This window comes from Clinocottus analis, unplaced genomic scaffold, assembly GCF_023055335.1.
Source record: "Clinocottus analis isolate CAN_PGR_092001 unplaced genomic scaffold, fCliAna1.0.p SCAF_13, whole genome shotgun sequence".
Lineage (NCBI taxonomy): Eukaryota > Metazoa > Chordata > Actinopteri > Perciformes > Cottidae > Clinocottus > Clinocottus analis.
In genome coordinates this window covers 11575001-11597500 of record NW_027175854.1, presented here as the reverse complement: position 1 = coordinate 11597500, position 22500 = coordinate 11575001, and the positions used below count along the sequence as shown (strand labels likewise).

The following is a 22500-nucleotide window of genomic DNA, read 5'->3' as shown; positions in this document are numbered from 1 at the left end:
TCTACTTTTCATGCAACATATTTATCGACGCTCTCTCGCTGTGCGTGTGCTCAGTGCTCACATGTATGCACACAAGTGTCTGTGCGCATGGGGGCGGAACTCGTGCAACTACGTAGAAACATAAATGACAAGCTGCCGTGTAGATCCGATCAATAAAATACTGCCGTTTTTGTTTGTTTAATAACAGAAAAAGGTTTAAATGTGTTCTTTAGGAAAGGGAACCGTTAATGACATTTTGTGATCTGGCGCTATAAAGAAAATTACAGGGGGGCTATTTATTTATTTATTTATTCTTCAGGGGGGCGCCCCGCCCTCCTAATATAATGGTAGGGGAAACACTGCAAGCTGATCCCACAAGTGTTCCATTGGGTTGAATGGAATGCCATCCCATGGTAGTGTTGTGACAGGGCTGGTGGCCAACATGAGGAAGAGGTGCCAGGCTTCTGTGGCTGTTTATTAATCTTCCATACGCTACTGAGGCTCTTGACTCTTAAATCAATTGTAAAATTGCCATCAGGTCTTGTTACTTCCTTCTTACTGATAGAATTCATCCAATCCATCAAACGAGTCAATAGCAACAGCAGAATAAGCTGTTCGGCATTAGCAGATGGGCGCAACCCACATACTCAGCTATACTGCTCATCCCAGAAGTATTTTAAAAAAAGATAATTTAACAAACGCCAATGTCTAAACTTTTTGTTCATTTTTTATGCATCTAGATCAATGCAGCATGACTAAGTTACAGCTCGTTAGCCAACCTTAGCTTAGCTAAGGTTACAGTTAGCTAGATTGGCAAATTAGTCAACTAACCTATCCTCTCAGATAGTATTCTATTAGTGATGTTAGAGAGCAATCAAGCTTAGGTTAGCCAGCTGTCTGTAACTTGACTATCGGATGTTGGCTGTGTCGTAGTGTAAAACCTTTTTTGTCAAGTTTTGTTGCGTTATGCTAAATGATCACACTATGCCAACACGTCCCTATGCTGTCATGGCAAAGGTGTGTTGATACTCTTGTCTCTCTGTCTTCATATAGAGGACACAGTGGTGGCAGTGTCAGTGACAGGCATTCTGAAGGTCTGGATCATCACAGCTGAGATCAGCAGGATGCAGGTACACCACCATACAGATTTTTGTTCATTAAAGAAATATGCCAGCGTGTGTACTGCTGGAAAGTCAGATAAGTATTCTGGAAAATTGTAATATTATTACAATGATGCTCAAAATAAATAGCGTGTGTTTGTGTTCGTTCAGGACATGGACCCTGTGTTTGAAGAAGAGTCCAAACCCATCTACTGTCAGGGCTGTCAGAGTATCTCCTTCTGTACCTTCACCCAGAGCAGCCTGTTGGTCGTCTGCTCCAAGTACTGGAGGGTAAGAACCTGCAGTACCACCAAGATTACCGCAAGGACCTGGAATTTTTGCCCAAGTCCGACATGCCCCTAAGCTTTACTAAAATACTAAGACTAAAAATGTCCGTGTTTCTTTCCCCTGTGTGTTTGTCAGGTGTTTGACGCAGGTGACTACTCGTTGCTCTGCTCTGTGTCCAGTGACAATGACCAGGCTTGGACCGGAGGAGAGTTTATCGCTGCAGACAAAGTCATCATCTGGACCGAAGACGGCTGCAGTTACATCTACAAGCTGCCCGCTAGGTAAGTTCTGAATTATGGTCTGAACACCATGGGAAAAGAGCGCAGACTCGGAGTCGTTCTAAGTTAAAGTCACGGGAAAAGCAGTTGGCCGCTACCAAATGCTGTATTATGCGAATGTATTCCTCAGCTGCCTGCCTGCTAGTGAACATTTTCGCAGTGATGTCGGGAAAACCAAAGAAGGCTCAATCCCTCCCCTGGTCTACAGTATTGCAAACCGCTCGGACAAACAGGTCAGTCCATCATTCACTCAGTGAACTAATTCACTCTGTGAACTAATTTATTCTGTTGTTTTTTTGTTTTGTTTTTTGACTTAAAGCATGGATCACTGCCGTTGCACACCAGAAATAAATATGTATTGTAAAGCTATAGTTTTCTACCTTTTTTACTTTGGACTTAAAAAATGTATGGTAGAGTGCGTGCGTGTACAAGTACGTACGTGCGTGCGTGTACAAGTGCGTGCGTGTACAAGTGCGTACGTGCGTGCGTGCGTGCGTGCGTGCGTGCGTGCGTGCGTGCGTGCGTGCGTGCGTGCGTGCGTGCGTGCGTGCGTGCGTGCGTGCGTACGTGCGTGTACAAGTACGTGCGTGCGTGTACAAGTGCGTACGTGCGTGCGTGTACAAGTGCGTACGTGCGTACGTGTACAAGTGCGTACGTGCGTACGTGTACAAGTACGTGCGTACGTGTACAAGTGCGTACGTGCGTACGTGTACAAGTGCGTACGTGCGTACGTGTACAAGTGCGTACGTGCGTACGTGTACAAGTGCGTACGTGCGTACGTGTACAAGTGCGTGCGTGCGTGCGTGCGTGCGTACGTGCGTACGTGCGTACGTGTACAAGTGCGTGTACAAGTGCGTGTACAAGTGCGTGTACAAGTGCGTGTACAAGTGCGTGCGTGCGTGCGTGCGTGTACAAGTACGTACGTGTGTGTGTGCGTGCGTGCGCGCGTGTACAAGTGCGTGCGTGCGTGCGTGCGCGCGCGTACAAGTACGTGCGTGCGTGCGTGCGTGCGTGTACAAGTACGTGCCTAGCGGGCAGCTTGTAGATGTTCAAACCCCACCTATGGCAGATTTTAATTTTTAAAAAAAACTTTTTTTTTCTTCTATTGGACGGGCCGGGTCGTATGTTTGACACCCCTGATTTAGATGATGCAGTTTTCCTTTCAATTTTTCCAATTATACATTTAAACGACAAGAATTTTCAACAGTTCAATTAAATGACTTTGAACTGTAAAATTTTAGTTGAAGTCCGACTGAATGGGAGAGCAGGTCCGTCCCCAGCAGCAGCCCTTTGGTCTGTGCATCTACAGGCAGCAGGCACGTAAGCGGCCGCACACGCGAACGGGTCGCGCACATGAACGGCCGTGCTCGCGCGTGAACGGCCGTGCTCGCGCGTGAACGGCCGTGCTCGCGCGTGAACGGCCGTGCTCGCGCGTGAACGGCCGTGCTCGCGCGTGAACGGCCGTGCTCGCGCGTGAACGGCCGTGCTCGCGCGTGAACGGCCGTGCTCGCGCGTGAACGGCCGTGCTCGCGCGTGAACGGCCGTGCTCGCGCGTGAACGGCCGTGCTCGCGCGTGAAACGGCCGTGCTCGCGCGTGAAACGGCCGTGCTCGCGCGTGAAACGGCCGTGCTCGCGCGTGAAACGGCCGTGCTCGCGCGTGAAACGGCCGTGCTCGCGCGTGAAACGGCCGTGCTCGCGCGTGAAACGGCCGTGCTCGCGCGTGAAACGGCCGTGCTCGCGCGTGAAACGGCCGTGCTCGCGCGTGAAACGGCCGTGCTCGCGCGTGAAACGGCCGTGCTCGCGCGTGAAACGGCCGTGCTCGCGCGTGAAACGGCCGTGCTCGCGCGTGAAACGGCCGTGCTCGCGCGTGAAACGGCCGTGCTCGCGCGTGAAACGGCCGTGCTCGCGCGTGAAACGGCCGCGCGTGTAAACGCTCGCCAACGGGTGCGCCCGCGCCTCAACGGCCGCGCGCGCGTTAACGTGTTATTATGGTTGCGTGTGTGTGTGTGTGTGTGTGTGTGTGTGTGTGTGTGTGTGTGTGTGTGTGTGTGTGTGTGTGTGTGTGTGTGTGTGTGTGTGTGTGTGGGTCACTTTGGTTCTAGACGTCAGGATTAACAGCGTCACTGACATTCACGTTCTGAGGTTTGACAGATGGTTTTGTAGACACTCAGTAATATCAGGTCTCTCACCAACTACGCCTGTGGATAAGTGGTTAGCAACTCCGTCCTAGAAGCAAAGGGTCAGTGGTTCAAACCCCACCTATGGCAGACTTCAATTTAAAAAAAACAACCTTTAATTTTCTTCTGTTGGACTGGACACTGTGGCGGGCCGGGTCGTATGTTTGACACCTCTGATTTAGATGATGCAGTTTTCCTTTCAACTTTTCCAATTATACATTTAAACGACAAGGATTTTCAACAGTTCAATTAAATGACTTTGAACTGTAACATTTTTCAGCAGGTATTTTGCCTTTTCTATATTTTCAGTAATGATTTGCTATTTATATATTCATCTATTCCGCAATTTTCAGCTACATTAATATATTCAGCTGTTTTTACATATATTCAGCTATTCTTTCATTTTCAAATATATGTAGCTATATTTAGCTAATTTAAGCTATATTCCACTATGTTCAGCTATATTCAGCTATTTCCTTCAAATATTTCAGCTATAAGCTTCAGCCTTTTGCATTCCAACGCATTTTCAGCAGGAAATGCTCTTTCTAGTTATTCTTCTTATAGTCAAACCACTACTCCTCCCAGAGCGTTGCCAGCACATGCGTAAAAAATACGTCGAAACGTGCGGTTTGCGCGGGAATCGTGAGCTATGACTTTTCTAAGAGATTCGCCTGTACGTTTTCTCGAAAAATGCAAAAAACATTAAAAAAAATTCACGAAATGTTAGTAGAGGGTGGAGCACCAATTAACAGAGTGAGAAGAAGCGACAGAAACTGTTAAAAAAATAAAACGTATTTTGTCTTTACTCCCACAATGTTCACTCTTCATACACCAATGTTGGATAGAAACGTTGGAAATCTTGTCTTCTGTCATAAACTGCGGTCAATAGGAATCCAACAGACTCAGACGTCTTGAAATCGGACTGAATGTGAGAGCAAGTCCACCCCGCTCTGCCATCCGCCGCCATGTTAAATCTCCCTCCAAAACCACGTCTCCCCTGAAGCTCGTACCTGATTTGTAAATCGCCCGTACAGACACATGTTTTATCGTACAGACTCGCCAGTCACAGTATCTGTTCATCAGGTCTTCCTAACGCTCAATATGCGATATCGAAGCAATAGTGGCTTTTAAAGTACCATTTTTTCAAATAGTTTGAAAGGAGTTCCACAGTATTTAGGTCTATTAAGCTCAGCGTAAGGAAGTCCCTTTGAAGTCATCACTATGGCAACCTTTGATCTAGCGACCCACAGGTGTTCTCGTTAGGGCAGTTTAACAGACACTTACACACGCACACACAACACAGATGACTTCTGTCTCTCTGTCTGTTTGTCTCACACACACAGACACACATACACACATACACACACACAAACAAACAAACACAAACACACACACACACACACAAACAGACACACACACACAAACAGACACACACAAAGACGTTTACGTGTGTTTTATATTGTGTAGTTGTCAACGCTGTGATCATTAATAACGTCATATGATATTTCATATACGTTTGTGTGTGTTCAGGACGTTCAGTAGTTTATTTCCTTAAGTCCACAGTCCAGTCTGCCTCTAATCAGTCTGCTGGCGCTCACTTGGTCACCATGACGACGGCAGCACACAGGTGCTTCATATCAGCCAATCAGTTTAACACACAAACCAACTCAAGTGTTTTGGAGGAGAGACGGGCGTCATAAACAAAAGCTATATATTGCGACGTCTTACGGCAGTAGTAGCCACACTTTCAAAATTTCTTGCGAAATTTTCTAGTTATAATTATTGTGCGGTGGGTTGCCATTCCAATCCATTGTACTTGCAGTCAATCCAAGTTGTTGGCCCCCACACTTGGGCAATTTACAAACCTTGTAGACCAACATTTCAAGCCTTAAGACAGTGAATAAGCCCCAGAATTTGCACACTGAATATCAAAGGCGGAAGAAGGTTCACTTTCTTGCCTGAGCTGCAAAAGCTAAAATGGGGACTATTAGCATTTAGCTAATATATTTAATTAATAGTTTTCACATCAGAGAGTGGTAATTTCCCAAATCATGGCATTTTGCATGTCTTTAGCAAAACCAAGCTACATGTTTTTATGTGGGTAAATTTGCACCATGAATTGAAAGTAAAGTGTTTTATGTTTTCGAAGAACCATACCAATGATTGGGCACGTTTCAGCCCAATTACGACAAATTCTTCACTCTTTATATTACTGCTAAATATACAATGGCTCTAAACAGTCATTTTTAGTAGCTATTAAATAACATTGTTATGATTTTTATGGACAAATTGCTCAGTTTCTAAAATTTCAGCATAAATATATTCAGTTAACAATGATATGGTAATGGACCTGTATAGCGCTTTTCTAGTCTACCGACCACTCAAAGCGCTTTTAAACTACATAATATCATTCGCCCGTTCACACACTGATGGGAGGGGCCACCATGCAAGTGCCACATCAGTATAGTCAACCATTCATACACATTCATAGTTTATAGGTGCAGCTACAGGAGCAATTTTTTAGGGTTGAGTGTCTTGCTCAAGGACACATCGACATGGGCTAGCGGCGCCGGGGATCGAACCGCTGATCCTCTGATTGAAAGACAATCCCTGCTCACCACTGAGCTACAGTCGCCCCCCGATAGAAAAGCAACACCTCATCTCACGTTTTTGTTTTTCACTTCACTTCATGATTAATTGATGATCCGAATTGTTTGTGATATATTGGTTATCAGTCAAGGGATTGATTAATCATCTCGTTGTTTTAATTAGAAAATATAAGTTACTTTGTTGAATGAATCTGGACTGTGATGGATTTTCACAGAAATTAACTTAAACAAACGGTTCTTTTTTTAAAGAACCGGTTGTAGATAATCAGGTGTAGATGGTCATGTGTAACGATTAAGCTCAGTAGGAGGTCCAAAATGAACTTAAGAGATGAAAAGGCTGACTGATTTGAAATATTTTGTTTGCAAGACAGGTTTCGGGTGTTTGCAGCTCAGCCAGAAAGCAATGAGCCGAGAGGAGAAAACTGTAAGAACGTCAGCGAAAAACATACATCCACTCAGTGGCTCACATTCAGCCTGCACCTTGGTAACAAACGGGGTTATAAAAATAATTAACCGGAGAATCAACTGATACTATGAAAACATATCGACTCACAAGACTAAGCTACGTAGACAAATGGGATTCTACTTGTATTGGTGATGAAGATATAAAAAAACAATAGGGTTGGCCCTCTTTTAATTATCTTTTAAAAGGCTTTAATGATTCTGCTCACAGCCAAAAACAACAAATGGATAAATAAACAATATTATTGTCTGAAGTTGCCATAATCCACAACAGGCCTGGGAAGCAAAATATCCCAATGTTATCGTGAGTCATCGTTAGCTGATCAAGCCTAACTTTAATCCTCCATACTTCCAACTGCTGACATAACCAGCTGAACTGAGTCCAACAGATCCTTCCTGTCACATTATCAATGTAGCTACTGTTTTATAAATCACCTATTTCATTAAAAACATGGGCCTTCCTGTGTGATGTAACATCATTGCTAATTTATACTGGCGCTAAATGAAATAAATACTAGATTTCCTAAAACATCTAATGTTGTCTTGATGTTAATGATGTGATGTTTATTTAAGGCGTGGCGGGCCACCTCCTTGCTCCACAATGCTGTGGGAATCCCTGATAGAAAGAGAACATATTAATTCTATATGACCTGGCTAAGCATTAATAACAAGAACGAGACTGCACCATGCAGGGCCACCGTACGTGAGAGAAGAAGTTACAGATGTTTTTGGATTTACACCGCAATCTTCGGAATCTTTTACGAAGTGTTGGGAGAGAAGTGTACACTGCTGAGTCGATGACGTTGAATGTGAATTCTGTTTTTCTTGTGCCTCTCTTGGGTTTCCTTCTTTCCCAACTAAGGGACTAAACTTATTCTGTCACACCTGATTTCATGCTCTCTTCCCACAACAACCCTCCTCCAAAAGCACCATCACCCTCCTCATCTGTTTTCATACTGTTGAAGAGGCATGCAAAAGTCCCCAAGCTGAGTCCCTGAGGTCACAACAAGCCCAACACCAAAAGGAACTGGTGGGAAGATATTTACATGACATGTAGCGTCACGTTTGTCTGTGATCTTCAAACACAAAGGAGAAACACTCACGATGCATATCATCACACAGACATTGGGGAGTACACAGACACTGTTACTTCTTACATCAATAAGTGCATTGGTGATGTGACCCACGTAAGGACCATCACCACTCGGGCTAACCAGAAGCCGTGGCGGACAGGGGAAGTCCATCGTCTGCTGAGGACCAGAAACGAGGCTTTCAGAGCTGGTGACGAAACGGACCTGAGAACAGCGAGAGCCAACCTGTCCCACGGCATCAGGTAAGCAAAACAAGATCATACAAACAAGATAACCCGTCACTTTAAAGACAGCAAAAACACCCGCAGCCTGTGGTAGGGCATTCAGACCATCACAGCCTATAAACCCACGCCACAGACCTGCGACAGCAACATCTCTCGGCTCAACGACCTTAACAGCTTCTTTGCACGGTCGGAACAATACTCGTCCACACAAGACTTGGCCCCCTCCCCACGATCAGGTTCTGTGCCTGTCTGCTGCCAGCGTGAAGAGGACTCTTTCCATCATCAATTTCCCGCAACACACGACCAGACAACATCTCTGGTCGTGTGTTGCGGGACTGCGCAGAGGAGCTTAAGGAAGTCTTCACGGATGTCTTCAATACTTCTCTAAGAGAAGCTGTTGGTCTGTCATGCTTTAAGTCCACGACCATCATACCTGTGCCAAAGAAATCCACTCCGTCCTGCTTCAATGACTACCGTCCAGTGGCACTCATCCCCATAATCATAAAGTGCTTTGAACGACTAGTCATGTCTCATATAAAATCATTCCCCCCACCCTGGAACCTTTTCAGTTTGCATACCGTGCCAAACGGTCCACGGAGGATGCAATCTGCTCCGCTCTCCACCCAGCCCTCACCCACCTGGACAAAAAAAGACTCATATGTGAGAATGCTGTTCATAGACTTTAGTTCAGCGTTCAATATCATCATCCCGCAACAACTCATCTGCAAACTTGACCAGCTGGGGCTCAACACCTCGCTGTGTAACTGGCTCCTGGACTTCCTCATTGAGAGGCCACGAGCGGTACGTGTCGGCATCAGCACCTCAAGCAGCATCACACTGATCACGGGGGCCCCTCGAGGCTGTGTGCTCACGACTGAAAAACCAGCAACAGCACCAACCACATGGTCAAATTTGCAGACAACACAACACTGATAGGACTCATCACCAAGGATGTCGAGACCCTCTACAACAGGGGTGTCAAACTCATTTTAGTGAAGGGGCCACATGCTTGAGCGACTAGTCATGTCTCATATCAAATCATTCCCCCCAGCATGATCTCAAGTGGGCCGGACCAGTAAAATCACAGCATAATAAAGCATAATTAACAACAATGTTTCTCTATGTTTAAATCATTGGTGAAGGTTTTTAGATGATAAACTCTAATTTAAGGTCTTTCAACAATTACCTAGAAACATAAAGACCAAAAATTCAGACATCAGCCCTCTTTTTATCTGCATGGGCTCTCTTCTCTGCAGATTCCCTCGCTTTGTGACACGTTTGTGACGCCACTTTCATGACGGGATCCATGTTTAACGACTTCTAACACAATAATGAGTGCTCACATCAAATGCGACTGTGGATCAATAGTTTGCATGTCAGTCTTATAAGCAGAGGATCAGAGGTTTGAATCCCAGCTCGGCTAATTTTGTACTTTTCTTCGGGGGGGGTGAAGGGGGGGGGGAGTGAACACTCTGGCGGCCCGGACTGGACCCCCCTGGCAGGCCGGATCCGGCCCGTATCCGGCCCGTATGTTTGACACCACTGCTCTACAGGGAGGTCAACCTTCTGACCACGTGGTGCAGAGACAACATCCTGCTCAACAGCAGCAAGACCAAGGAGATTGTTGTTGATTCCCAGAAAGGCCACACAACACCCACCACTGACCATCAAAGGTGTAGAAATTGAGCAGGTCAGCAGCACCAAATTCCTGGGGATGGACATCAGTGAGGACCTCTCGGGGACAGCCAAAATGACATCGCTGGCAAAGAAAGCACAGAGGTGCCTCTACTTCCTGCGCAAGCTGAGGAAAGCCCCCCCATCCATGTGCACCTTTTTACCGTGGCACCATCAAGAGCATCCTGACCAACAGCATCACTGTGTGGGACGGAAGCTGCACAGACTACAGCATTAAAAGCCTGCAGCGTATAGTGAATGCAGCTGGAAAGATCATCAGTGCCTCACTCCCTCCATACAACACATACATATACATATACAACACTCGCCTCACCCGCAAGGTGACCTTGACTATGAGCAACCCCTGCTACCCTTTACATGGTCTCTTCAGCCTCCTGCCCTCTGGTAGGAGATACCAGAGCCTCCAAGCTCGCACCACCAGGCTGTCCATCAGCTTCACTAGGGCTGAACGATTAATTGCATTTGCGATAATATCTCGATATGATAAAACGCGATTTTATAATCGCAATGTGCGCAATTACACACACGCGAGCGAAAGAGTGGAGAGAAGCAGGCAGTTTAGCCTGAGCCTTAGCCGAAGCTATACTGGAGATCACAGCGCAGCTTTACAGCCTGAAGGATATGATACCTGCGATAAAGAGGACAACGCCAAGTAAAGGGATCCATTGGAAAATGGGTAAGTGTATTTCCTGAACTTTTGCAATAGCATATTTAGGTAATAACGGAAACTGTAAGCCAGCTAGAGCTGCTGAAAGTGATAGCAAGTGAACACAACGTAAATGGCTTCAAGGTGTCTATAAGCCTGAACAGTGCATACTAGAATATTGTCACTACCCCCGTTAACTTTCTTTAAGTGAACTTAGTACGCCTAGTAGTGTTAGATCTGTTATGTGTTTGTAAGACTAACTATCGTGTTCACATTAGCGCTAGCTAACCAGAATTAGCACACACGCTAACGACACTTAGACGGCTTCAGGGTCTCTATGAGACTGAACAGTGCATAATAAAATATTGTCACGATCTCCGTTAACTGTCTAGTAGTGGTTAATCACTGTTATGGGTTCGTAAGACTAACTACTGTTACGTTAGCTTCTGCTAACTACAGCTAGCAGAAGCATTTTTAGCTTGTGCCCTGACCATAGCTGGCTCTCCGTTAGCTTAGCAATGTTAGCACGTAGCATTCATTACGTGTGGAGTGTAATCGTTACTCTCTTTCAGTGAACTTATACTAACTATTAGTGATGTATTTTACAGAGAGGATTCACAGCTACCAGGGTCCAGAGGACAGCACACAGCATCACTGCAGCAGGCCCCAGTCCGTCTCTGCAGATCACCAGGCCGCACGCAGGCCGCAAAGCCAGCCACAGCTCATCCCGGACATACAATAATAAATTTGGTTTCAGACATTTATTTACATGTGTCTATCATTTCATTCATATATCCCACTGTTTTTGTGAACCTAAGACCTTTTTGGTAAAACAATTTCTAGCACCAAAATGAGCTTTCATCATGTCCATTATCATCACAACCCTATATCTGGCAGAAATTACCTTATTCAGAATTTCTTCTTTTGAAATAAATTTGTTTGTAACCCATTTTATAATTCTCTTGTTTTGTCCTCAACCTTTTTCATTAACGCCACAATATTGACGCACATAACCTGGACAGGTGTAAAGCCACGGCGCTGTTAAAATATAAGTCATGGTGTTAAACGCAGATTATCACAGCCCCGCCACAGCATGATGCCACAAGCTATGACTCCCCCTGTTGAGGTCCAACTGCTGTTTGTTAGCCTCCCTGAAGCAGAACTCTTGGTGTCTCTTAATGTTTCAGCTAAGTGGCCAATTTAGGTCAAAACTCACCTTTTCAACTGCAGGAATTAACGACCTGGAACTTGGGGCTTCCTCCATCCTGAACTTTGAAATAAAAAAAACATGGGAAGAACCACATTGTTTGCCACCACTCCCAAATGTATGTGCAAAACATTTGCATAAATACTCGAATAGTGACCTGGTACTTCTTTTGGTACCTCGGTTAAGTTTGCCAAGCAAGCTGAGCTGATACTAAAAGGTTTAACAGTGGAGACCACTGATTAGTCTAAGATTTCTCACTTGCCCACGTCTCAGGCTAAAAACTGACGATATTAAATGGCCAAGCAACAGTGACCACCATTTTATTTATTTATTTTATTCACTCCCCTCCGATTTTTTTTTATTAATGGCAGCCAGCAAATCCGCGTCCTGGTAACTACAGACCAGGGGCATTTTTAGCATTGAAAGAAGGGTGAAGGCGGGAGGGGCTTAGGCCCTAGGGAAGTGTCATGTTTGTGCACGCAGTAATTATTTTTGGGAGCCTATTCGGGGCCGTGGATATCTATTGTTTCAGACTGTTCATAGATTGATTCAATCAGAACGAGTGTGATTTTTGCTCTGTAGTTTTGTTGCATTCATTCAGTATTTGATAACACAAAAAGAATTTTAGAGTGATAGTGAACACAAATATGAACTTTTCACTCTGCTTATAAAGGAAAGACAGATTAACTAGCATTCATATCTGCATTACTCATAAATCCAATGGATGGAGAATGACAACTTCAGTGCCAATTTTGAATTGACTTTGTTTTATTATGAGCAGAAGGGAAATATGGTTTTGATCAACATTTACATCTATTTTGTTGTCTGTGTAGTTTCATACTAACCAGTGATATTTTATGCTCATTTGTACGCTATCACTGAGATAAAGATGAACTAGTTTCGTCAAACAAACCATTCAATAGAAGAAAAAACATTTCAAGTAGATTTTGATAATCGAATGATGGCGTATGATGGGCTGAAATGTAAGGCACCCAATGCATTTACTATAATCAAGTCAAGCTAGGATTGCAATGTACAGAGAAAAACACTATTGGACTAGATCCAAGATAGCATTAGAGGCAGATAAAAAAAGTAGGGCTGGGCAAGTTAATGCGTTATTATCGCGTTAACTTTTTGTGTTCACAGCATTTTTTTTTGGGAAGTGGAAGGAGGGCTTTTACTTTGAAGGCGATTAATTTAAATGCGCCAAGCGCTTCCGTAGTCTCACCAGACCATTTGCCGACTTGAGCCTGACGTGAAAGCACGTATTGTTCAGTAGTTTCTGTCCTCAACGAGTGCCGCGTGAGCCAGTCGCTTGCCTCACAAAGCTTCACAGGTGGTGAATCTACCGGCAGGCTCGCGCTGAAAGCTCAGTGTCCCCGGATTAATCGCGCATGCGCAAAGCCGCCGCTAATACCGGTCAGCTGTCCTTCACATCTCCACCTCATTTAACCAGACGTCAGTGCGCTTGTTCAAGCCAACACAGACTGGACTTTTCTCACTGAGTAAGAAAAACTAAACGAAAAACATGAAAAGCACTTATTGCTTTTGTATGAAGTTTATTAATTGCTCGTGTTTGATTAAACATTTGCAGAAAGAAAATGCCTAAATAAAAGCCAAAGTAAATTGCTGTACTTAAATCGTTTGGAGTAAATTCATGGTCTTGGTGTCTTTTGAAAGAAAAACACTTAAGCTTTTCACCCTCAATAGTCTAAATAATAAATATAAGATTTTTATTCCTGCCTAAACTTTTATTGGCAAATATATGCCTGCAGATGACTATAAATGGGACTTATGAACTAAACGACACAATGGGACCATAGCCTGAAGCCTTATCCAGTATTATCTAAAATAGGATAAAGAAAATGCAGAAAATTTATATTTTACACGTTTTTCTAATGAAATATCTCAGCGTTTTACCATTTTGAGAATAAAAATATTCATTATATATATTGCAAACTTATAAACGTACTGTTTGTTATTTACTATAAGTATTGCTGACACAGAGAAAATGAAATATACATGCATTTTCATACTTATTCAATGAGAAACTGGCTGTCCATCTTCATTTTGCTCTCAGCTCCTTTGAGCCTGTTTTGCATAGCCCCACCCCCACTCATGTATATGCAACATTTAGGCCAGCTCATTAGCTATACGAAACGCCTGTCATCAGAGCTGTGGCGCATGACAGGCTTGTTCCATATATGGAAGAATATGCAGACCATGTTCTTCATCGCTGACTCTTGTTGGCTAAAGTAGCTTGTCATATTGGCTCAAGTGAGGATCCATTGGAAAGCTTAGGCCTTCATTTTGAGTACACGTTTACGTCTGTGCTCGAAAGGAGACGCAAGCTACAGCCAGAAACACAGCGATATTGTTTCGTATCTCCAGCTGATATGACGTGATGCAACACCAGTCCGTGGATATTTATGGTGAAATCACGTGTTTTGTACATATAGATTTTTTTAATATATATTGAACATTTTTACAACGTAAGAAGACCATTTTTGTTGGACTGTTATGGATATATGGATCATAAATGAGGAGTCATTGGTGAGTTGCCTGCGTTTGCATATTGTTTATTTGCTGGTTGTTGTCTGGACAAATGTTGAGGTGTTGGCTGCTGTGGAGGACTCAGCTTGACGTGGTTAGACTGGTTGGACGCACAAGAACCGGAGCTTTCCGTTGCACCGCCGCACTCAATGATAATTCATTCCGAACTATGAATAGCGATATATCAAACATACTGTCCGTGCACAGTACGTGCATGTCCCGCGGTCGCCCTGGTTGTGCACTGTGAAGTTAACATACATCTTTAAGGTAAGCAACATACTGAACATGGAAAAAAGGAGTGGTTTGTCCCTCACAGGCACCCTTCTTACTGAACAATACCTGTTCAGAAAAAAGAAAACCGATTTATAAACTATATATGTATGTAGGTTAACTTACTGTTGCTCCCGAGTGCCTGTTATATTGTTCTGATAACATTACTTTAAAAAGAAAGCCTGCAATACACTAGTTTTTATTTCAAAATTGAATTTGGCACATAATGCGATTGATCGCGATTAATCGCAGAAAAATCATGCGATTAATCAGGTAATTTTTTACAACTTTGCCCAGCCCTAAAAAAAACACATAGCTATCTTAGTGTTAACATAGTCCACTACAGTATTCCCTTTCATTAGCCTCAAGTAAACCTAAATGTAAGCAGTCATTAACAACTATAGATGGCCACATTCTGAAGAACTTAAAAAAAAACAGGCCTAACACCCTTGGTACTGACCTATGTTTTTTGCTGCGTTTCTATGACGTGAGCTGGCTGCCCAACCTTGTGGAGAATGATGTGCACTATCGATGATACGTTTCCAGGTTTTCTTATGTTTGTCAGATGATGTGTCTCTCCCCATCCATCTTCCTGTCCTCCAGCTCTTGATCTGTCCTCCTGTGACTCGGTTCTTCTTCGGCCGACGGGAGCCCTTCCACAAGCTGCTGATCCAGGGAGACTCAGCGGGCAGGCTGTCCCTGTGGGGTATCCCGGATACTTCACCTCTGCAGCCGCTGTCAACTGCCGCAGGTAAAGACTGCGTGACACACAGCCTGCTGTCGTTTTTTTGTAGTGACGTCACAGAAAATCTGATAAGGTTGGATCAGTATCAGGCCTCCAAAAGCTTATAGAAGGGGGGACATTATAGCTTACTCCAGTAGAAAAAAAAGAGAGCAAGTTACAATAGTAAATGATCTGCAATTCCAGCTTGAAGAACTAGAAACAACAAGAATGTCACACCGAGTATGCCCTATTTAGACTAAAAAGTCATTTCTATGAGAGTGGGGAAAAATCTGGGAAACTATTAGCCAGACAACTAAAACAAAAAGAGGCTAGTTATGGAATACTAGCGAAATTAAATGGAGAAACTGATGACAAATACAAAGGAAATTAATAGGGTATTTGCAAACTATTACAATGAACTTTATAAATCGGAGGCAGATCCAGAGGTGGGTAATTATGAGAAATTCTTTAAAAAATGTAACTCGCCAGAAATATCAATAGATCAGAAAAACTGCTTCGACAGGCCAATAACATTAGAGGAAGTCAACACTGCTATCTCCTTATTGAAGCCTGAAAAGTCGCCTCGGCTGGATGGCTTTCCCGCCGAATATTACAAAAAATATATCCTGACAACTGTGTATGAAAAATCATTCTTATTGGCAGAGTTGTAAGGAGCATACAACAAAGCTCTGATATCCTTAATTGTAAAAAGAAAAGAAAGATAAAGACCCGACCGATCCCGAAAATTATAGACCTGTCAGCTTGATTAATGTGGATTGCAAAATCCTAACAAAGATTTTGGCAAAGAGGTTCGAAGCTATACTACCACAGTTAATTCATTCAGATCAAGTAGGATTCATGAAGAGAAGGTCATCGGCAGACAACTTGAGGCGTCCGCTTCGACTTACACAGCTTAATCGGGTGAAACCCTTCCCATCGCTGCCTTTTCCTTGGATGCTCAAAAGGCATTTGATAGGGTACAGTGGAGCTTCTTGCAATATACCCTTAAGCGATTTGGGTTTGGGGAAACGTTTGTTCAATGGGTGAACGTAATTTACTCAAGTCTTCAAGCAGCTATGATAACAAATAGAATGATATCACCCTTTTTCAATCTGAGAGGCAGCAAACAGGGAGACCCTCTTCGGTCTGGGTTTGGACGGAAAAGAGAACGAAGAGAAAAAGATTGAGGAGTTAAGGGGAGGAGATAAAATCGATAAAAATCGATTATTAAAAAAGTTGGCAACGAATTTCATTATCGATTCGTTGTCGCGGGATTATTATGCCGCTCAATAAGTCGCTGAGATGTTCGCGTATTAAACAAAACAGTTGAGCGGAGCGCTGCAGACTGAAGGTCCAGGAGCTTCTGCAGCGTGCTGTACCTTCTCGTATGTCACTGCATAGTCGCGTTGCGTGTACAATAAATAAACAGCTAGGCTAACTGTTGTCGTTAGCTCGCAAGCTAGTCGTTCATTCCCTGTGTTTGAGCTGTTGGGTTAGATAACGTCTTTGTTTTAAAATACCGCGGAGGCTTCAAGAGAAGCAACGCGTAAATATCTCTTCTGAGGTGAAGAACACAGACCTGCGTTCAACAGTCCGATATAATGTGGCTTCATGCAGAGGAAGTGTTGCTGGGATTTGTAGTTCGATATCTAATTAATAAACTTTGTTTAGGTAAAGTGCAGTCCGTAAGTTATCCGTTGATACATTGAGTGGTTACTTCTGGAATATCATCTCTTGTTCTGAGTTCTGAGTGTGTATGTCTGTGTGTGTGTGTGTGTGTGTGTGTGTGTGTGTCTGTGGGGGAGTGTGCATGTCTGTGAGTGTGTGTCTGCATGTGTGTGAGTCTGCATGTGTGTGTGTCTGCATGTTTGTGAGTGTGTGTGTGTGTGTGTCTGTGCATGTGTGTAAGTGTGCATGAATGTGCGTCTGTGAGTGCGCATGTCTCTGAGTGTAGAGAACAAGTTCTGACAAATCCTGTTAAGTTTTCTGATTTGTATTTCTTTGTTTTTTATAAATTCTTTATTGTAAAGATTTGTTGCACTGTGAATTTGCACTGTTAGTTCTGTTTTTGTAATAAAAGGTTGTAAATTAATGCTTTAAAATTATTATTTCTTTAACCAATTAATCGAAAAAATAATCGACCGATTAATTGATTATTAAAATAATCGTTAGTTGCAGCCCTACATTTTTTTGACTTTTTTCTGACACCCCAATCAGATTGGCATTTTCGCCAATTTAAAGAGGTGTGCAAATTTTGAAGAATTTACGTATATCCCAAGCCCCTGATTTGTCCATGCAATGATGTCAAATAATGAGAAAAATAATAATAATAAACATTTTTGATATTAAATAGGTCCTCCGCCGGTCTGACGTTGTCAGCGGCTTGGGCCCTAATAACAGGCACTCTCGGAGCAACAACAAGTTAACATACATACAAATATAGTATATGCATCTGTTTTCTTTTCTTTTCTGAACAGGTACTAGAATAAACATTTGTATTTTCAGGGAACAACGTAAACAGTGTGTTCAGGAGTAAGGGTCTATATGTGGAAAGTTATCCTCTTTGAGACAAGAGTAAAGATCTAGAAGTGATACTTACTTAAAGTGCTCTACCATAGTGGATCAGACCCCAGGGCCAGAAGCTTTGCACATTCGCTATGAATGTTCAATCTGAACGGGAGCCTGCAGCTGGGAGTGAACCACCTGTGAGCGCTTTGTGAGCCAGAGCGGCTCGCAGCAGCACTCGCTGCTCGTTGAAAACAGAAACTACATAACATTACATGTTTTCACTTCGGGCTCAAGTCGGCAACACTGCCTGTTGGTGAGGCTACAGAAGCGCACGTACATAAAGAGCCTTCAAAGTAAAAGCAGTGTTGTTGTATTGCGTGTATCACTTGTATAGCGTGCATCTTATTTATTTATTTTTGATTTTTGATTGACTTCACGTGGGCCGGACTGGGAAAGTTGTAAGGCACCCAGGTCTGAACTACGCCGTCTGGGAGAGATTTAAAGTGCAGCATTTGTGTACCGCAGTAATAAGACCCGCCCAATGCAAACAAAAAAAGCAGTTAACGTATGATCAAATAATTAACAGTTAAAGGACTGACAAATTTAACGCATTATTAAAGCATTAAATTGCGTGCCCTAATTTTTAATTTTTTTTTTTGTTTCTCAAAGGGCTCCTGGTTTAAAGAATATTAATTTAATGAAAGACCAACATTGGATATACATTTAACAATTAAAATGTTCCTTTATAGACAAAGAGTATTAATCAATGCAAGTTTTTAACTTTGAAAAATTAGTTTAAAACAAGTGAATTGATTATTGATGAATAAAAACATCATCAAAAGATAAATGTGATAAGCTCCTTATATGCATAATGGAGCGACAATACATTTTACATATTTTTATTCAAAGTTACTGACCTTTTTTTTTTTTTTACCCAGGGTTCACCCCAGGAAATGATCGATGTGAGAAGCCACCCAGATAGATATTTATGTATGTCACATCACTAGTTAGTAGACAATGGTAGACGATAATAGTGGCATACCTGTAAATATGGCATATTCTTCGCAAAAATTGCTTCTCTCCTATTTTTGGGGAGGTATTAGTTCAGATCGTGGGGGACTTAGTGGTTCGTTCAAATCCCTGTATGTTCCAAGGAGAGTAGAAGAGCGGAGTGTGGAGAGGTGCCAACCGAGCAACCTGCCCAGGGAGCGCCTGACCCATGGTCGGCCCCATCACTCTAACATCTCTCTCCCAAACTGTGTGTGTGTGTGTGTGTGTGTGTGTGTGTGTGTGTGTGTGTGTGTGTGTGTGTGTGTGTGTGTGCGTGCATGGACGATACCACGTGAAATTAACAAATTTCCTTTTCGGGATAGATAAAGTAATTCTCCTTCTATAGCTTTAACTATAGTGTATTAATTGAAGACTTAACTTGCCCCACTTGTTTCGACTGTCTTTGTCTCGGTGCAGAGTTGCAGGTGTCGTCCACCGTCAGTCTCCAGGAGGCATTCGATAAGCTGACCCCCGTGTCTGCAGGGATCATTGACCAGCTCAGCGCTCTGCCTGGAAAAGAAGGACCCATCAAGGTTTGAATCCACACAATGTAACACTAGTCGTTTTTAGCTCTCCACCCAAAATAAAATGTTTGGAATAATGTACTTCAAAACCCTTTGTATTCATTAAGTAAAATTTTTTTAAAAAACTGTCAAAGACCCTGTACCATCCTGTGAAAAGTACCGTTTTGTTAAGTTTAGTGTTGGAAAGTCATACAGCTGGAATAGATGTTGTTTTATAAATAAGATCCATCAATCTGGAGATGTATGGGTTCACAATGCAATGTATTTGGCTTCTTATTGCAGCTTACTGAAAGTGAGAGTTAGGTGACGTTCAGCTGATGATGTGTTTCTCTGATCCCTTAGGTGACAGCTAGCGTCTACATCCCCTCTCAGGGCCGCCTGGTGTGCGGGAGAGAAGACGGCAGCATCATCCTTGTTCCTGCCACTCAGACTGCCATCGTCCAGCTGCTGCAGGGGGAGCACATGCTCCGGAGAGGTGAGGGAGGGAAGAGAAAACTGTCTAGGGTAGAGAAAATAGAAGCTGAAGAAAAGAAAACAGACTAATTGTTTAAGTTAAACATTACATCAGAGTACACTTAGCAGTATCATTGCAATCAGGATAAAAACTAAAATACGATATTAAAAACAAATTCTGAAAAAGTTATAACTCCTTTTCACTCTCTGATTAGCTTTGATGTCAGGAACTTTTAACTGATTCTGAAACGTCTCAATTTAATACTGCTGGTTTGCTGGACGGTAGTGGAACTGAGCAGTAATAACGGTTTATGGAGGAAAATGGATCAGAAATGTTAATAAATGAACCAAAAGCACAATAAAGGTCACAAAAAAGATGAATAGATTTAATTGGCCTGTTTAGTGGAGTGAGCAGCAGTGTGTATCAGTCCCAACATCCATCTGCCGCATCTCACGACTTCCATTCTGTGTCCATCCGTCCCGCAGGCTGGCCACCCCATCGGACCCTGAGGGGACACAGGAACAAGGTGACGTGCGTCCTTTACCCGTACCAGATCTCCCCGCGCTATGACCAGCGCTCGCTGGTGTCCGGAGGAGTGGACTTCTCTGTCATCGTCTGGGACATTTTCACTGGAGAGATGAAGCACATTTTTTGTGTCCACGGGGGAGAGATCACCCAGCTCATTGTCCCTCCTGAGAACTGCAGTGTAAGACCTCCAGACATTTAGCTGCTTGTGTGTTGGTTCCTCTGTCTTTGGCTCGTTACCTACCTCGTTTCTCTCTGTTTGCTGTTAGTCTGTCCGTGTGAGATGAATATACTGAAAGGGAGACGCGCGTTGCTGAAATTGGTTTAGATGTTACAAGGGGCACAGGGTGAGGGGTAGTAATGTCATTGTTGGAGAGAATTTTAATGGCATTGTGTTGTTGTTGTGGTCAAATGGTGGAGGCACAGACACACAATAATCCAAATGAAAGCATTGCCTGACATCACCAAGATCAAAATGTTAGAATTGTGTTTGTTAACATAGCGATGAGATGTCAGATGCCGTTTATCAGAACTAGACTGAGACATGCTTTAATTAGGATGTTTCATATTTCATGCCTTACCATACCTTTTAAAAGCGTCTTAAGTTTTTAAATATTAGAAACGCATTTTGGCTTTTTTTTTCTGCTTTTTTTTTTGAGAACACAAACGTTACAGCTTACTGATGCAGCAAATAGCCGGACTAAAGAGCATCTGTGAATTTTGGTCTCAGCAGTGAGATCAAAAGTTTTTGCTAAAAACAATGACGCAGTGTCGTGACAAAATCTCCCTAGTGCAAAACAAAACTTTGGAAATAAACACACTGCAGGAGAAACCTCAGCGAAAGAGCAATATTTTGCACTTGAATAACTCATTACATCATTGTCAATCGGTCAAGTTATTGTGGTGTAAAGTTTAGGAAAATCTATGTAAATTTTGTCATGTCCACCGAGGGCAGTCCGAGGACACATACCAGAAACCAAAACCCATCTGAGCACCAACAAATCCAGCTCGTCTGACATTATTTTCAGTGAATTGTGAGACAGGCCTGCCATCGATTGAAGTTGACCGTCTCATTGCCTCTCTGTAATATAAGTCTCTGTTCACATTGGTATAGATTCATGAAGTCACATTGGTGCCTCCAAAACCACATAGTTCTATATAATGAATACTGTAGGTGTGTAAGGCAATAATGTGCTCAAAGTCCAACATGAAGCCTCACTTTTTTATTCAACCTTTTTTTAATCAGGTAAAATCAGTTGAGAACCAATTCTCATTTACAATGATGACCTGGAGGCAGCAGCACAGTCCACAAAAGGCACCTACTCAATGGTGTCCCCATAGAGGCGACAACAACAACATAATAGAAAGGTTGTCCGGAGGACTTTCGTCTTCAGCTTGCCACATTAGATTAATGGCTAAGAAAAAAAAATCAAAGAGTCCCAACTGTACCACTGTGCTGGTGAATAGTGTGATTGATGGATGTAATCGTCAGAGAAACCCATAAAAACTAAAAGGCACTAAAATCAGGGATTAAATTAGGGTATACATTTCTATCTGATCCTGCACTAAGTGGGTCACTGTCACCTGCATTGTTTCCTCAACAGACCCGTGTGCAGCACTGCGTCTGCTCAGTGGCCAGCGACCACTCCGTCGGCCTGCTCAGCCTCAGGGAGAGGAAGTGCATCATGCTGGCGTCGCGACATCTCTTTCCCATCCAGGTCATTAAATGGCGACCGGCAGATGACTACCTGGTGGTGGGCTGCTCCGACGGCTCAGTCTATGTCTGGCAGATGGATACAGGTGAGAGCTGGATGAACCCCCTTTTTCTTTTGTGGCTCCGCTTCTTAGTCGGGTTAAATGCCGAACTGTCAGCATGAGTTAGCTTTCAGAGCAGCTGCTTTAACCTTGGGATTTTTGCTACTTTCAGCCTGACCAAACCCTGAATAAGCTTTCTAAACCGTATGTGTACATGTTATTATTATAGTATGTATTACTATACAAGTTTAATGAGTATCAAGCCATCCTTAAACCCTGTTAAACTACTCGGAGCATAGAACTGTGTATTTCATAAAATATGTCAACAGATCTACATTTTCATCACCGTTAAACCTTAACAGGTTCACTACATGTTCCCAC

At 43.2% G+C, this 22500-nt stretch overlaps 1 protein-coding gene across 3 annotated transcripts in view; it reads left to right on the top strand.

Annotated features, from left to right (window-relative positions):
* The window catches only part of LOC137783576 (WD repeat-containing protein 7), a 169122-nt gene that overhangs the window by 8890 nt on the left and 137732 nt on the right, over window positions 1-22500 (top strand). For all 3 annotated transcript variants that reach the window (XM_068573644.1, XM_068573643.1, XM_068573642.1), the window contains exons 6-14: window positions 1033-1109; window positions 1251-1370; window positions 1503-1648; window positions 1776-1878; window positions 15183-15330; window positions 19279-19394; window positions 19728-19860; window positions 20325-20545; window positions 21969-22164. In XM_068573644.1, coding sequence (XP_068429745.1) covers window positions 1033-1109; window positions 1251-1370; window positions 1503-1648; window positions 1776-1878; window positions 15183-15330; window positions 19279-19394; window positions 19728-19860; window positions 20325-20545; window positions 21969-22164 — 1260 coding nt within the window. The remainder of the gene's footprint in view (window positions 1-1032; window positions 1110-1250; window positions 1371-1502; window positions 1649-1775; window positions 1879-15182; window positions 15331-19278; window positions 19395-19727; window positions 19861-20324; window positions 20546-21968; window positions 22165-22500) is intronic.